Here is a 16,980-nt window from a genome sequence, read left to right on the forward strand (position 1 = left end):
TGTGTAAATATCATTTTCTTAAAAAAAATCGTTGTCACTTCCACACTCGATTAGAAATTAAAATTAATTAACAACATTATTTAATTGTGGCACGCTCGCACAATCAATTATTGACCTGTTACTCTAGTGAGGTAAACTCTAAAGTAAGGGGCATTACTTATAATTGGCTAGTCTTGAGGGAAAACACTATTCTATGCACTCAAATTCAAATTTAATTATACTGCTTTGATTGAATTTATTGTCTTGTTAAAATAAAGGAGGACTTTGGATGCGGTCCCTAGTTATGAATATTCTTTGACTGAAACCTTGTTGGTTTTCAATTTTTGATTGAAATCCCTGAAATTATTGTGATAATTTATTTCTATGTATGTTACTATATTTTTTTAAATTAAAAGTTAAAATTTATAGTTGTTTATATTAATGAGATTTTAAATAAAAAATCATAATTTGTGGGATTAAAAATATTAAAATAAAAATATACTATTGTGCACAGACACACATACACACACACACACATATATATATATATGTAAACATGGGTACATTCATCAAAATTAACCAAAAAATTTTTGTACCAAAACATGGGTACATTCTTCAAAATCACAAAAAAAAAAAAAGATATTAGGCATAATAACATTAGTAAATTTCTTCGATTAAACTTGAAATGGATACATTCTCAAATCAAAGAAAAAAAATGTACCCATATAAGTTTAAAAATGGATTAGAAAAAAAAATGAATAGATTTTATATAAAAAAAGGGTTCATTTTACATATAACAAATTGGTATATTTAAGAATGATTACATTTTAAGATTAAAAATTTGAAAAAAAATTACATGAATGGGTACATATAAGATTAAAAAATTGAAAACATTTTTTTTAAAAAGCTAATGGGTACAAACTTATTCTAATTTTTCTTATTTATTTTGGAAATGTTTTGAATTGAAAATTAGTTAGGAGTTTAATAAAGGTGTGAGTATTAAAATTCTAAATTAATTATTAACTTTTATTTTAAAAAATTATGTAACTGACATGTAAATTTATTATTACATTAATGCTAGGAACATGGATCAAAATATGAAAATTAATAAAATTTCAGTTAATGAACATTAGTAAATAGGGATCGGATACTAATTTTTTCTAAAATAAAAGTTCGTCACAAGCATGTACAACTTCATGTAATTGTTTAGGCACGAAAATACATTTTGCTCGTTTACACGACCAATAGTGTTAAGTCCACCGAAGCTCCAACATGTTAATCAACCCTAGATAGTAGATTTCCTAACACAAATTGTTAATTCCTTTCGCCTCTCCTTAATAATTAAGGTTCTCTTTACTTTCCCACTTGGAATTAGGTTTTCCTTTTCGCAGAATAACCCGGAGAAGGTAATATGTAATAATTAATAACCTAATAAAAGCCCCAAGTTATGAAGGAATCCTTCTACTTACAGGAAACTTCCAATTCCGAATATAATTAGGGTTTGTTTCCCAGTGGGAGCCAATGGAAACTATATATAGAGGAGTTGATCAACTTTTCTTAGAAACAAGAGATGCCAATGGAGTCGTCACTTGGAAAGTTGATTTCTAAATCTCTAAAGAGACCTGGCGATTTATTTTTCCCCACCCATGGCAGCGAACTGGCCCCTCCTGACCTGCAGACTAAAAAAATTCGCATGACTTACAAGGCAAGCATGGAGTACGGTGAACTTAAACCGACGGCTAATCGACAAAACCCCGCTGCCGACTGCGATGAATCGTCCAATGCTCTTCCCCTTGATCCAAATCCTACTACTGCGAGGAGTCATTCAAGCACCCAAGGAGATCAAAGTGCTGATTTGTTTTTGAGTCCATCTGCAACCCCCAAGGCCAAGGCGCCGATTAATATTGCTGATGCCACTCCGGTTTTTTCTGCTCCTGGTTCGTCCCGTTCCCACGATCAGAGGTGTTTAACAACAACGCTGGATTTAGCCCGAAATTGGCCACGTCCCGTTTGGCATAGCCCGTGGAAGATTTACAGGGTCATCAGTGGTCACCTAGGATGGGTTCGCTCTGTTGCTTTTGATCCAAGCAACAGATGGTTCTGTACAGGATCCGCAGACCGGACAATCAAAATATGGGACGTAGCAAGCGGGACGCTACAACTTTCTCTTACCGGACACATTGGGCAAATACGAAGCCTTGCCGTTAGCTCCAGGCAACCCTATTTGTTCTCGGCTGGCGATGACAAACAAGTCAAATGCTAGGACCTTGAACAGAACAAGGTTATCCGTTCGTATCACGGTCATCTTAGTGGCGTCTACAGCATGGCTCTCCATCCGACTCTTGACGTTTTAGTCACCGGGGGACGGGATAGCGTATGCCGTGTTTGGGATGTTCGTCTCAAGAATGTGCAAGTTCATGCATTGACTGGACACGAAGATACAGTTTGCTCCCTTCTCACCCGCCCAACGGATCCACAAGTTATTAGCGGGTCTCACGATACAACTGTCAAGCTGTGGGACCTTAGAAAGGGAAAAACCTTTTCAACTTTAACGCATCATAAGAAATCGGTGCGAGCACTGACACATCATCCTAAGCTAGATCGGGGTAATTGCTTCGCATCGGCTTCAACAAACACCATCAAAAAGTTCAACCTTCCGAGGGGTGAGTTTTTGCACAACATGCTCTCCCAACAGAAGTCCATTATCAACGCGATGGCCGTCAATGAAGATGGAGTTATGGCTACAGGAGGCGACAATGGTAGCTTGTGGTTTTGGGATTGGAAGAGCGGCCACAACTTCCAGCAATCCCAAACAATCGCACAACCGGGCTCGCTGGAGAGTGAAGCTGGGATTTATGCTCTTTGCTACGATGTCACTGGCACAAGGCTGGTTACTTGTGAAGCTGACAAGACAATCAAGATGTGGAAACAAGATGAAAAGGCCACCCCGGAAACTCATCCTCTAAATTTTAGGCCTCCTAATCTTAGAGGCGTTGGGCGGTTCTAGCTCACGGTGTGCTTACTTTGTTACAATGATATTGAAGTTTACAACTTTTTTATGATGTTTATTTTAATTCTGCTTCATAATGTATGCGTTACTATCAGGCCTTGAATTTTATATGCGTAATTCAATTGCTTAATTGTACTTCAAAACTTGGTTTGCTCTGGTTAAAAAAGTAGCTAAAGATTGAGGTTTGAGGAAGTCGAAGGAAAGGAAGCGAACACTTAGATTAAACATGTAAAATTTACTTGCTTCTGACAGGTACGAGTCGAACTTATTGTTCCATCTCTTGTAACTTGTTCTGATCAGCTGCCTTGCACTTTTGCGATAGAGGTGAAGCTGCCTGCATTTTTGAAATATCGAATTAAGTAGAGTACGTAGTAAGATGGTCATCCCTTGGAAATGAGTTTGATTGCATTAAGCATGTATTTAAAGTTAAACTGAGACAATTTCTTCGTCCCAGTGAATGTATCATTTGCTAATACCACAACGTAACTATCTCATGACGGTATAACATCACAGCATAAAAGCATGTACTTAAAGATCACATATAACATTATTTACTAGATTGACCAAAATGTCTCGTTCAATACAACTTCATACATGAATTAGTCAAGTGACAAGATATGGAACCATCATACTTTGAAATATTCTTCTATCCATCACTTAAAAGGCATGGGGGCATAGATGTTTGAAGTCCAGGTATATGTACCATCAGTACCGTATCTGTTCATAGGTGAACTTGATTGCGGTGTCGAGCGGTGTCGGGTGGTGTAATTGGTGTTGGGTTTGAAAGGTTTCAAACTTCTCTACCTCTTCGTTGTCTTGAATCTTCCTTATGATGATCCCCAAGCTCCCAACTTCGAAATGCAATGCCTGATCATGGGGTCAAGTAGAGTTTAGAACTCTACAGAAAAAAGCTGGTTAACAATTCGAAAATTCAACATTTGTTAAGTTACCAGAGCTTTGTAATCGTGAAAGAATATGTTTAGATTTTTACTAACCCATTCACACATCATCTATCAAGCTTTGACTCTTAAATCCTAAATTCGGTTGGCTAAAAGGGGTGGTTTTGAGGTTTTATAGCTCCATAGATGACGTTCAATTTATTTCTCAACACCATCACTTAAAGCTAGTGACATTATCGATCACATATATCTAGTTTTCAGTCTCGAGACATTTTTAGGATAAACTTTTATTCCAAAATGTTAATTAACCCTAGATAGTAGATTTCCTAATACAGGTGTTAATTCCTTTCCCCTCTCCTTAATAATTAGGGTTCTCTTTACTTTCCCATTTGGAATTAGGTTTCCCTTTTCGCAGAATAACCCGGAGAAGGTAATATGTAATAATTAATAACCTAATATAAACCCTAAGTTATGAATGTAAGTAAATTATGCAACGGAAAAACTTATTCACAATTATCAACTTAACCACTTATCTGTGGAAGACATCGTCTTAAAGAACTAGGATTAATAACTGAAGTTCTTCTGCAACTCTACATAACCGAGAGGGGCTTGAGTTTTCTGTAAACTTGCGTGTACTGTGAGAGAGCAGGGACCTCAGTTTTATACTTCATACGATGGAATTCAATAAGGATCCCTCCCATTAAGTGATCCATATCAAAGAGTAACCTTATCACCGTGAAACACTTATGCATTATATCAGCTAGAAGAATTCTAGTTTTATCGAGAATGTATCTGACTTGAAACTTTAATTAATACAACTCCTGATAAGTTTACCACAAGTGTCAATCCTAATCTCCTTATCATTCCAAATGTCTTTAATCAAATCACCAAAGTGTTTGCTCTCATATAGAACTTACATTCTCCCACTAGAGCAAATACTTTGTCAACTTGTATAGTTTATACTTAATATGGAATGAATCTGAATTGGCCATGAGATTAGTATTGGACATTTTCTCGATTTACCAGTCTCTGTCATTAACAAGTATTCATGAGAACTATAGGGCAACACACTCAACTTTCAAAGAGTACCGTCCCCATAATTACTTACAATGAAACTAACCAACACATGAGACTCCAACAAGATATAAAAACAATGTAAGACATGACTGGATATGTATTTGTAACATGTCAAACATCTGGTCCCCTTCAGGATTGAAAGCAATCCCAATGCTTCTGAATGAAGCCCTTAGGTTGTTTTTCCTTCATAATAATTCAAGATCATTACTCATCATGCATAAAAACATTCATGCTTTATCATAGCTATATGCTGCATACTTTTTGGGAACTTTAACAACCTTACAGCATTTTCTTTATTAGCTAAGAAGCCTTTATTATTAATACTCGAATACAACTTCCAGAACATGAACTGCAACTGAAGAAAACTAACATTTAAAATGAACCTGATATGCAGCTTCCTGTATCGGTTTGCTCCCACTGGTTTCCTGCATGAGTTTGCTGCATTAAAATCACCCAATACCCCCATGCTTTGCTGACATGCTTCTTGAAAACTGCCATGGGAACATCCTTATTCAATGGATGAACAATCATTGAATTAGTCTCCAACTAATCAATCTTGACCAAACTAGCTACCACCTTTTTTCGAGAAATGAGATACTTCATATCCAAGTTCCTTGTTGCATTCTACCTTTTATTATTCCAAGTGAAAAATATAGCTACTCTGTTGTCAAATAAATCTGTGTAGTTCTCAAGATTGAGTCCACCTCTTGTGGTCCTGTTATGAAAGTCTTCAACCAAATGGCTAGATTCACAGTTCCACAATAGGACAAGTATTCTGCAAACATAGTTTGAAGCAACCACAGTCTGTTATTTTACACTCTTCCAAGATACTGCTCCACATGCCATTAAGATCACACAGCCCCATGTTGATTTCGTATCATCTGGACAACCCGCAAAATCTAAGTCATCGTAACCTTCTAAACGATGTTTTATGTCCTTATGTAGACTAACATATGATCTTTGGTCCTATGTCTTTCTGTAGACTAACGTATGATCTTCAGTTCTCTAAAGATATCTCATCACTCTTTTTGCTGCATTCTAGTAAGCCTCTCCAGCACTGGATTGGAACCTACCAAGCACCGAAATGGTGAAGGCTACATCAGGCCTTGTGCACACTTGTGCATACATCAAACTCCCAACCCAGGATGCATATTGCTTATCTTCCATCATCGTCCTCTCCAAGTTTGTTTTGGGACACTATAATTCGCTCAATATATCACCCTTTGATATGGGCATTTCTGTAGTCTCACATGAAGACATATTAAATCTTTTCTATGTATGCTCTTTGTGACAGAACCCAACAGCCCTCTTATTCTCTCTCTTTTGATCTGAATCCCTAGGACATAAATGTCATCTCCCAGGTCTTTCATCTCGAAGTGTCTTTGCAAGAAAACTTTGGTTTCATCCAACAAACTATGACTATTTGTGGTGAGCAATATATCATCCACATAAAGAACTAGAATGATAAAATTGCTCCCACTGAATCTCAAATAAACACAATTTGTCTCATGGGTTCTCTGTGAAACATTCTCTTGTACAACTCGATAAAATTTTAGGTACCATTGTCTTGATGTCTGCTGTAATCAATTGTCTATTTTTGGACTCGAGATGACTTGCTTGAAAATCCCAGGATTACCAAACTCTGATAAATTAAAATCTATCTCTACCAAATACACAAAATATGATGAGAATGTTGACTTTCTTACCCTATTTGGTTTCCTCAAAACGGTGGAACATTACCGACTGCCAAAACTGTTGACTCCAGTCGGTGGTTACTGCCATTCACAGCTGCTTCATCCACGCGTCCTTGCTGATTTCCTACATGCGGTTCACCGTCTAACAACACCTCAATTTCAGTGTCATGCTTCAGTCGGTGGTCATTGCCACTTGAAACTCCTTCCTCCACGTGCCTTGTATGATGACGCATTTGCTGCTCACCATGCAACAGCACATGATTTTTGCCATGCTGAAAATTGCAATCATCATAGCTCTCATCTTCTTCCACTTGACTTGGAAATTCAACCACTATTGCTACAATTGGTGTGGGCTCAGTATTTTCAGTATTAATCTCCATTAGACCATCTTCGTGCCACGTTTGTCAGGTGTCAATTCCACGTACCCTGCATGAATGTTTGCATGTTGTTGCAATCGGTGTAGTCGGTGCTCACCGCAGCTGGCCACGTTTGTTTGCTAGTTGTCGGTGATCGCAGTTGCCACTCACAGTTATTGACTCATCAGCTTGCATGATCATAATTAAGTATGTTGCTCATTGAGCAACACATCATCAGGCTTTGGTATAACAGACCATCATCATTACACATACTTAATTTCTTCTAATTGATCTGGAATTTCAACCAAGGCTGCTGCAATCGATGAATGTTCAGCATCATTCCCCATTTAATCAGCTTCTTCAAATATAAGATTGTCGGTTCTTGTACTTGCATGATCATCCATCTCTAACTCCATAAACAACTTGGTAGATTAGTCATACAAATCATGCTCCTTACCATGTCTATTAGGGTTCTCCTTCTTTTCTTAGCCACTTCGTTTTCCTCGAGATTTCCATTGTGGTGTATTGAGCTACAATTCCATTTTCTTGTAATAAAAATAGCAGATGGACTAATGTCTGCCAGTTTGAGTGTATCTACCATTGAACTCACCTCTCCTATCAGACCTAACCTCCTTAGTTTTTTTTTTTTTTCAATTGGTTTTCGATGTCAATTTTGAAATCTTAAAGTTTCGAGTGCATTTGATTATTTTGAAATTAGATAGATGAAACAAAATCGAGAAAAAGTAGTTTATAAAATATTTATGTCCCTCTATAGTTTGTGTAGGAAAAAAGGCCACAAACGTCCGTGTGGATGATTTCTAAAGTTTCTTTGCTTCTTGTTGAACCTTTCTTTCTACTACTTGTCATTTTTCCCTTAGCATAATCCACACAGAACTCAAAATCATTGAAAAAATTATTGGAGGCAAAATATCATTTTTGACAAGTAACTTCATCCTTTGTTTTGACATATGACCTAGCCTTTGTAAAATAGGTTGAAGCCAATATTATTTATAAAAAAAAAAAAAAAAAAACTCAACAAAACTAACTTTGAAACGGAATCGACTTCCTTCTCATGGAAGGCACATAGACAATATTTTCTAATTCTAAACAAAAAATCCAAATCCTAACTTTAGCCTAACACTTCCTAAAGCTTTGACTTCAACTCTTTTTCCATTGCAAACTAAAACTTTGACTTCATCCTTGATGTTTTACTTGTTATGAAGTTCTGCAATGATTTTGTAGCATGAATAGAAAAGCTAAAGTCAAGCCACCATTTAATGCTAGGTATATCAATTAAATTAGACTCGAAACAAGCTAAAAAAAAGTTTTTACCTTTCTTCAAGTGGCAAGCCAAGCTTTATACAAAAATAACGTTTGAGAATCGATGGCTTGTTAGGTTTGGTGTTTCTTTTAGGAGAGGGAACCCTTTTGGTAGTATTCTTTCTAGTTGCATCGGTGGTTAAGGGTGTATGTGCCTTGGTGGTACTTTGTACATAGTTCAAAGACTCAATCTTCTCATTTTCAAACTTTTCATCCTTTCCTCTTCACTCACACATACTGAAATTAACTCATTCACATCCCACTTTTCACGCAATGCATTGTAGGACAATTTGAGATGTGTATAACTATCAGGCAGGGAACTCAATATCACATGTACCAAGAAAGTTTCAGGGATTAGTACCTCGAAAGCTTTGAGTTTTCCAGCGATGTCCACCATTTTTAAAATGTACTCACACACACTCCCTATGCCATCATGTCTCATGATTGTCAGTGAGATTACCTGTTTCAATTTTTGGTGACTCCTGGTACTTTTCTTCAATGGACTTAAGGAAATCGCTTGCATTGGTAGCATCTGTCTCAGTTTTCGGTGACTCTTGGTACTTCTGCTCAATGGACTTGAGAAAATCCTTTGCATTGGTAGCATCTGTGAAGGCTCCTCGAACCACATCAGTCATGCTCCTTTTGATAATCAATAAAGAAATTTTGTTTGATTTGTGCCACTTTTCGTACTTAGACTTCTGACTTGAGGTGCTTCCATCTGTTGGAGTAGGGGGCTCTTCAGTTCTAAGTGCTAAGTCCCAATCCATGACACCTAGCACGATCTCAAGATCTTGCTTCCATTTCTTATAGTTGACACCAGTGAGTGGTTCAACTGTATTAAGGTGCATGGAGCTAGGATTCATAACTATCAAAGCACATAGTTCAAGTATTAATCCTTAAATCCCCAGACTGTAAATCACCTTTTCAACATCTTTGGATTGATGAACATGTGAAGACTTTCTTTAATCATATCACCTTTATAACCAACATTCGAATTTCTGTAATCAAAATTATAAACCTTTGTGGTTTGATAATAGTAATTCGATTCAAACATTCGTATATAAAGTGATATACTGCTTAAATTCTAAGCATGAAAGAATGATCTTCTTTGGATGACCATTGATCATGTCTTGAATTTAAACACCATCACTGGTATGTATATATGAATGAAAATATATGTCTTTATGATCAAGGATAGCTTTAGCTATCACTTGATCGTGTTCATATATATTTCCCTAATGATACACTACCAGTTCTGTAACCTGCGAGACAAGGAAAAATTTCTTGATGCCTTCAACATAGGGTTAAATGATATGTGAAGGGCTCTGATACCAAATGTAAGTAAATTATGCAACGGAAAAACTTATTCACAATTATCAACTTAACCACTTACCTGTGTAAGACATCGTCTTAAAGAACTAGGATTAATAACTGAAGTTCTTCTGCAACTCTACACAACCGAAAGCAAGTCTCTCTCAATGGGGCTTGAGTTTTCTGTAAACTTGCGTGTACTGTGAGAGAGCAGGGACCTCAGTTTTATACTTCATACGATGGAATTCAATAAGGATCCCTCCCATTAAGTGATCCATATCAAAGAGTAACCTTATCACCGTGAAACACTTATGCATTATATCAGCTAGAAGAGTTCTAGTTTTATCGAGAATGTATCTGACTTGAAACTTTAATTAATACAACTCCTGATAAGTTTACCACAAGTGTCAATCCTAATCTCCTTATCATTCCAAATGTCTTTAATCAAATCACCAAAGTGTTTGCTCTCATATAGAACTTACAATGAAGGAATCCTACTACTTACAGGAAACTATTTTAGATTCCAATTCCGAGTATAATTAGGGTTTGTTTCCCAGTGGGAGCCAATGGAAACTATATATAGAGGAGTTGATCAACTTTTCTTAGAAACAAGAGAAGCCAATGGAGTCGTCACTTGGAAAGTTGATTTCTAAATCTCTAAAGAGACCTGGCGATTTATTTTTCCCCACCCATGGCAGCGAACTGGGCCCTCCTGACCTGCAGACTAAAAAAATTCGCATGACTTCCAAGGCAAGCATTGAGTACGGTGGACTTAAACCGACGGCTGATCGACAAAACCCCGCTGCCGACCACGATGAATCGTCCAATGCTCTTCCCCTTGATCCTAATCCTACTACTGCTAGGAGTCATTCAAGCACCCAAGGAGATCAAAACGCTGATTTGTTTTTGAGTCCATCTGCAACCCCCAAGGCCAAGGCGCCGATTAATATTTCTGATGCCACTCCGGTTTTGTATGCCCCTGGTTCGTCCCGTTCCCGTGATCAGAGGTGTTCAACAACAACGCTGGATTTAGCCCGAAATTGGCCAAGTCCCGTTTGGCATAGCCCGTGGAAGATTTACAGGGTCATCAGCGGTCACCTAGGATGGGTTCGCTCTGTTGCTTTTGATCCAAGCAACAGATGGGTCTGCACAGGATCTGCAGACCGGACAATCAAAATATGGGACGTAGCAAGCGGGACGCTACAACTTTCTCTTACCGGACACATTGGGCAAATACGAAGCCTTGCCGTTAGCTCCAGGCAACCCTATTTGTTCTCGGCTGGCGATGACAAACAAGTCAAATGCTGGGACCTTGAACAGAACAAGGTTATCCGTTCGTATCACGGTCATCTTAGTGGCGTCTACAGCATGGCTCTCCATCCGACTCTTGACGTTTTAGTCACCGGGGGACGGGATAGCGTATGCCGTGTTTGGGATGTTCGTCTCAAGAATGTGCAAGTTCATGCATTGACTGGACACGAAGATACAGTTTGCTCCCTTCTCACCCGCCCAATGGATCCACAAGTTATTAGCGGGTCTCACGATACAACTGTCAAGCTGTGGGACCTTAGGAAGGGAAAAACCTTTTCAACTTTAACGCACCATAAGAAATCGGTGCGAGCACTGACACATCATCCTAAGCTAGATCGGGGTAATTGCTTCGCATCGGCTTCGACAAACACCATCAAAAAGTTCAACCTTCCGAGGGGTGAGTTTTTGCACAACATGCTCTCCCAACAGAAGTCCATTATCAACGCGATGGCCGTCAACGAAGATGGAGTTATGGCTACAGGAGGCGACAACGGTAGCTTGTGGTTTTGGGATTGGAAGAGCGGCCACAGCTTCCAGCAATCCCAAACAATTGCACAACCGGGCTCGCTGGAGAGTGAAGCTGGGATTTATGCTCTTTGCTACGATGTCACTGGCACAAGGCTGGTTACTTGTGAAGCTGACAAGACAATCAAGATGTGGAAACAAGATGAAAAGGCCACCCCGGAAACTCATCCTCTAAATTTTAGGCCTCCTAATCTTAGAGACGTTGGGCGGTTCTAGCTCACGGTGTGCTTACTTTGTTACTACGATATTGAAGTTTACAACTTTTTTATGATGTTTATTTTAATTCTGCTTCATAATGTATGCGTTACTATCAGGCCTTGAATTTTATATGCGTAATTCAATTGCTTAATTGTACTTCAAAACTTGGTTTGCTCTAGTTAAAAAAAGTAGCTAAAGATTGAGGTTTGAGGAAGTCGAAGGAAAGGAAGAGAACACTTAGATTAAACATGTAAAATTTACTTGCCTCTGACAGGTACGAGTCGAACTTATTGTTCCATCTCTTGTAACTTGTTCTGATCAGCTGCCTTGCACTTTTGCGATAGAGGTGAAGCTGCCTGCATTTTTGAAATATCGAATTAAGTAGAGTACGTAGTAAGATGGTCATCCCTTGGAAATGAGTTTGATTGCATTAAGCATGTATTTAAAGTTAAACTGAGACAATTTCTTCGTCCCAGTGAATGTATCATTTGCTAATACCACAATGTAACTATCTCATGACGGTATAACATCACAGCATAAAAACATGTACTTAAAGATCACATATAACATTATTTACCAGATTGACCAAAATGTCTCGTTCAATACAACTTCATACATGAATTATTCAAGTGACAAGATATGGAACCATCATACTTTGAAATGTTCTTCTATCCATCACTTAAAAGGCATGGGGGCATAGATGTTTTAAGTCCAGGTATATGTACCATCAGTACCGTATCTGTTCATAGCTGAACTTGATTGCGGTGTCGAGCGGTGTCGGGTGGTGTAATTGGTGTTGGGTTTGAAAGGTTTCAAACTTCTCTACCTCTTCGTTCGTTCATACTTGTAAAATTGTCTTGAATCTTCCTTATGATGATCCCCAAGCTTCCAACTTCGAAATGCAATGCCTGATCATGGGGAATGTCAAGTAGAGTTTAGAACTCAACAGAAAAAAGCTGGTTAACAATTCGAAAATTCAACATTTGTTAAGTTACCAGAGCTTTGTAATCGTGAAAGAATATGTTTAGATTTTTACTAACCCATTCACACATCATCTATCAAGCTTTGACTCTTAATTCCTAAATTCGGTTGGCTAAAAGGGGTGGTTTTGAGGTTTTATAGCTCCATAGATGACGTTCAATTTATTTCTCAACACCATCACTTAAAGCTAGTGACGTTATCGATCACATATATCTAGTTTTCAGTCTCGAGACATTTTTAGGATAAACTTTTATTCCAAAATGTTAATTAACCCTAGATAGTAGATTTCCTAATACAGATGTTAATCCTCTCCTTAATAATTAGGGTTCTCTTTACTTTCTCACTTGGAATTAGGTTTCCCTTTTCGCAGAATAACCCGGAGAAGGTAATATGTAATAATTAATAACCTAATATAAACCCTAAGTTATGAAGGAATCCTACTACTTACAGGAAACTATTTTAGATTCCAATTCCGAGTATAATTAGGGTTTGTTTCCCAGTGGAGCCAATGGAAACTATATATAGAGGAGTTGATCAACTTTTCTTAGAAACAAGAGAAGCCAATGGAGTCGTCACTTGGAAAGTTGATTTCTAACTCTCTAAAGAGACCTGGCGATTTATTTTTCCCCACCCATGGCAGCGAACTGGCCCCTCCTGACCTGCAGACTAAAAAAATTCGCATGACTTACAAGGCAAGCATGGAGTACGGTGGACTTAAACCGACGGCTGATCGACAAAACCCCGCTGCCGACCACGATGAATCGTCCAATGCTCTTCCCCTTGATCCAAATCCTACTACTGCTAGGATTCATTCAAGCACCCAAGGAGATCAAAACGCTGATTTGTTTTTGAGTCCAACTGCAACCCCCAAGGCCAAGGCGCCGATTAATATTGCTGATGCTACTCCGGCTTTTTCTGCCCCTGGTTCGTCCCGTTCCCGCGATCAAAGGTGTTCAACAACAACGCTGGATTTAGCCCGAAATTGGCCACGTCCCGTTTGGCATAGCCCGTGGAAGATTTACAGGGTCATCAGCGGTCACCTAGGATGGGTTCGCTCTGTTGCTTTTGATCCAAGCAACAGATGGTTCTGTACAGGATCTGCAGACCGGACAATCAAAATATGGGACGTAGCAAGCGGGACGCTACAACTTTCTCTGACCGGACACATTGGGCAAATACGAAGCCTTGCCGTTAGCTCCAGGCAACCCTATTTGTTCTCGGCTGGCGATGACAAACAAGTCAAATGCTGGGACCTTGAACAGAACAAGGTTATCCGTTCGTATCACGGTCATCTTAGTGGCGTCTACAGCATGGCTCTCCATCCGACTCTTGACGTTTTAGTCACCGGGGGACGGGATAGCGTATGCCGTGTTTGGGATGTTCGTCTCAAGAATGTGCAAGTTCATGCATTGACTGGACACGAGGATACAGTTTGCTCCCTTCTCACCCGCCCAACGGATCCACAAGTTATTAGCGGGTCTCACGACACAACTGTCAAGCTGTGGGACCTTAGGAAGGGAAAAACCTTTTCAACTTTAACGCATCATAAGAAATCGGTGCGAGCACTGACACATCATCCTAAGCTAGATCGGGGTAATTGCTTCGCATCGGCTTCAACAAACACCATCAAAAAGTTCAACCTTCCGAGGGGTGAGTTTTTGCACAACATGCTCTCCCAACAGAAGTCCATTATCAACGCGATGGCCGTCAATGAAGATGGAGTTATGGCTACAGGAGGCGACAACGGTAGCTTGTGGTTTTGGGATTGGAAGAGCGGCCACAACTTCCAGCAATCCCAAACAATCGCACAACCGGGCTCGCTGGAGAGTGAAGCTGGGATTTATGCTCTTTGCTACGATGTCACTGGCACAAGGCTGGTTACTTGTGAAGCTGACAAGACAATCAAGATGTGGAAACAAGATGAAAAGGCCACCCCGGAAACTCATCCTCTAAATTTTAGGCCTCCTAATCTTAGAGGCGTTGGGCGGTTCTAGCTCACGGTGTGCTTACTTTGTTACAATGATATTGAAGTTTACAACTTTTTTATAATGCTTATATTGATTCTGATTCATAATGTATGCGTTGCTATCATGGCTTGAATTTTATATGCGTAATTCAATTGCTTAATTGTAGTTCAAAACTTGGTTTGTTCTAGTTAAAAAAGTAGCTCAAGATTGAGGTTTGAGGAAGCCGAAGGAAAGGAAGCGAACACTTAGATTAAACATGTAAAATTTACTTGCATCTGACAGGTACGAGTCGAACTTATTGTTCCATCTCTTGTAACTTGTTCTGATCAGCTGCCTTGCACTTTTGCGATAGAGGTGAAGCTGCGTGCATTTTTGAAATATCGAAGAGTAAGTAGTAAGATGATCATCCCTTGGAAATGAGTTTGATTGCATTAAGCATGTGTTTAAAGTTAGACTCAGACAATATCTTCATCCCAGTGAATGTATCATTTGCTAATACCACAATGTAAAAGCCGCGATTAATATTATCTCATGACGGTATAAGACCACAACATAAAAGCATGTATTTAAAGATCACATATAACATTATTTACTAGATTGACCAAAATGTCTCGTTCAATACAACTTCATACATGAATTAGTCAAGTGACAAGATATGGAACCATCATACTTTGAAATGTTCTTCTATCCATCATTTAAAAGGCAAGGAGGCATAGATGTTTTAAGTCCAGGTATATGTACCATCAGTACCGTATCTGTTCATAGCTGAACTTGATTGCGATGTCGAGCGGTGTCGGGTGGTGTAATTGGTGTTGGGTTTGAAAGGTTTCAAACTTCTCTACCTCTTCGTTCGTTCATACTTGTAACATTGTCTTGAATCTTCCTGATGATGATCCCCAAGCTCCCAACTTCAAAATGCAATGCTTGATCATGGGGAATGTCAAGTAGAGTTGAGAACTCAACAGAAAAAAGCTGGTTAACAATTCGAAAATTCAACATTTGTTAATCGTGAAAGAATATGTTTAGATTTTTACTAACCCATTCACACATCATCTATCAAGCAATGACTCTTAAATCCTAAATTCGGTTGGCTAAAAGGGGTGGTTTTGAGGATTTATAGCTCCATAAATGACGTTCGATTTATTTCTCAACACCATCATTTGAAGTTAGTGACGTTGTCGATCACATGTATCTAGTTTTTAATCTCGAGACCTTTTTAGGATAAACTTTTATTCCATGTTTTTGGTATTTTAGGAAATGTTTAGGATTTTATAATTTGCTATCTTATTCTCCTTTTGAAGTTAGAGTTTGTTACGATTATATAAACAACTTTTAGGGTTGTATTTTGACAAGGGTAATATTAGAAAAACTAAATTGGTAGACAAAATTTACAAATTAAATGATATTCCACCGTTAAAAATGAGCACGTTTATCAACCGTTAACTAATAAACCAATCATCAGCTTCTATGTTTTTTAGTTTTCAAAAATTTGTCTACAAATTTAGTCTCAGCAGTATTATCCTTTTGACAATCATTCATACCATTATCAATTAAGCTTTAAAGTTCTCCATATTTTCTAGATTGCTGATGAAATTTAGCTTATGTTCTAAGATTTGACAATAATCGATTCTACCAATCCCGTTTCTTGCCGTGTCACAAAGGAAATCGTCATGTGTTTCTCCATGTTTACCAACACGTAACAAATTAGGACATTGGGTCAATAGGTGCTTAAAGTCATTTTGTAGGACGGGATTGAAAAACAAAGGAGAAAAGAGCTCATGTTCTTGTCCTGGTCTTCTTGTGTGGTGTTTGGTTTGGGCCTCTATATGCACTTCTCGTGTTTGGTTCGGTCCTTTTAACGAGGCCTTTTGCTTTGCACAAGTCAGTTGCAATCTTTCAAAAACTGGACCATCGACAAATGAGAGATTTTTCAATGTAACCGGCATATGATATAGTACATATCATTATACAAATAGTGGAATATATGTGTTAAAAAGTTAATAATTTAAAAGTAAAATTTCACATCACTTACATAAAAACACATGATGTACCACATGTATTCGCTTAAACTTTGTGATAGAGGGAGTTTTAAACCAGCAGAGCAGAGCAGTGTTGTGTGTTTGTGTGCGTCCAAAAGAGAACCGATTTGGAATGCCAAATTACAACCAAGACCATTCTCCTCCGATACCAAGTAGCTAGCGCAGTGTATGACGAAACTTGTGAACTGGCGCTCCAGAACTAGATGAAAGAAAGCAGGAGAAGGAAGCTGCCGCCGGCGCGCCTCTTTCCCCTTGAAATTGCGGTGGCACTAGAAACAGGTGATGGTTTCGTTTCAGCAATCACTCTGTTTCG

The 16,980-nt window shown here is 38.5% G+C and overlaps 2 protein-coding genes and 1 pseudogene across 2 annotated transcripts; all 3 read left to right on the forward strand.

The window, feature by feature from the left end:
- The first annotated feature begins 1,503 nt into the window (after window positions 1-1,503).
- On the forward strand, window positions 1,504-3,106 carry LOC125477860 (annotated as a pseudogene).
- Window positions 3,107-10,141: 7,035 nt separating this feature from the next.
- Window positions 10,142-11,810, forward strand: LOC125477867 (protein pleiotropic regulatory locus 1-like). Its single transcript, XM_048585375.1, has one exon. The coding sequence runs from the start codon at window positions 10,268-10,270 to the stop codon at window positions 11,696-11,698; it is 1,431 nt and encodes a 476-aa protein (XP_048441332.1). The 5' UTR covers window positions 10,142-10,267; the 3' UTR covers window positions 11,699-11,810.
- A 1,362-nt stretch (window positions 11,811-13,172) lies between these two features.
- Window positions 13,173-14,655, forward strand: LOC125477858 (protein pleiotropic regulatory locus 1-like). The gene has a single exon (XM_048585367.1). It carries the CDS (start codon window positions 13,225-13,227, stop codon window positions 14,653-14,655), a length of 1,431 nt encoding a protein of 476 aa, XP_048441324.1. The 5' UTR covers window positions 13,173-13,224.
- The last annotated feature ends 2,325 nt before the right edge of the window (window positions 14,656-16,980 follow it).

This window comes from the organism of the source record quoted next, unplaced genomic scaffold (assembly GCF_019419815.1).
Source record: "Pyrus x bretschneideri cultivar Hongxiangsu unplaced genomic scaffold, Pyrus_bretschneideri_v1 Contig22, whole genome shotgun sequence".
In the NCBI taxonomy this organism is placed as follows: domain Eukaryota; kingdom Viridiplantae; phylum Streptophyta; class Magnoliopsida; order Rosales; family Rosaceae; genus Pyrus; species Pyrus x bretschneideri.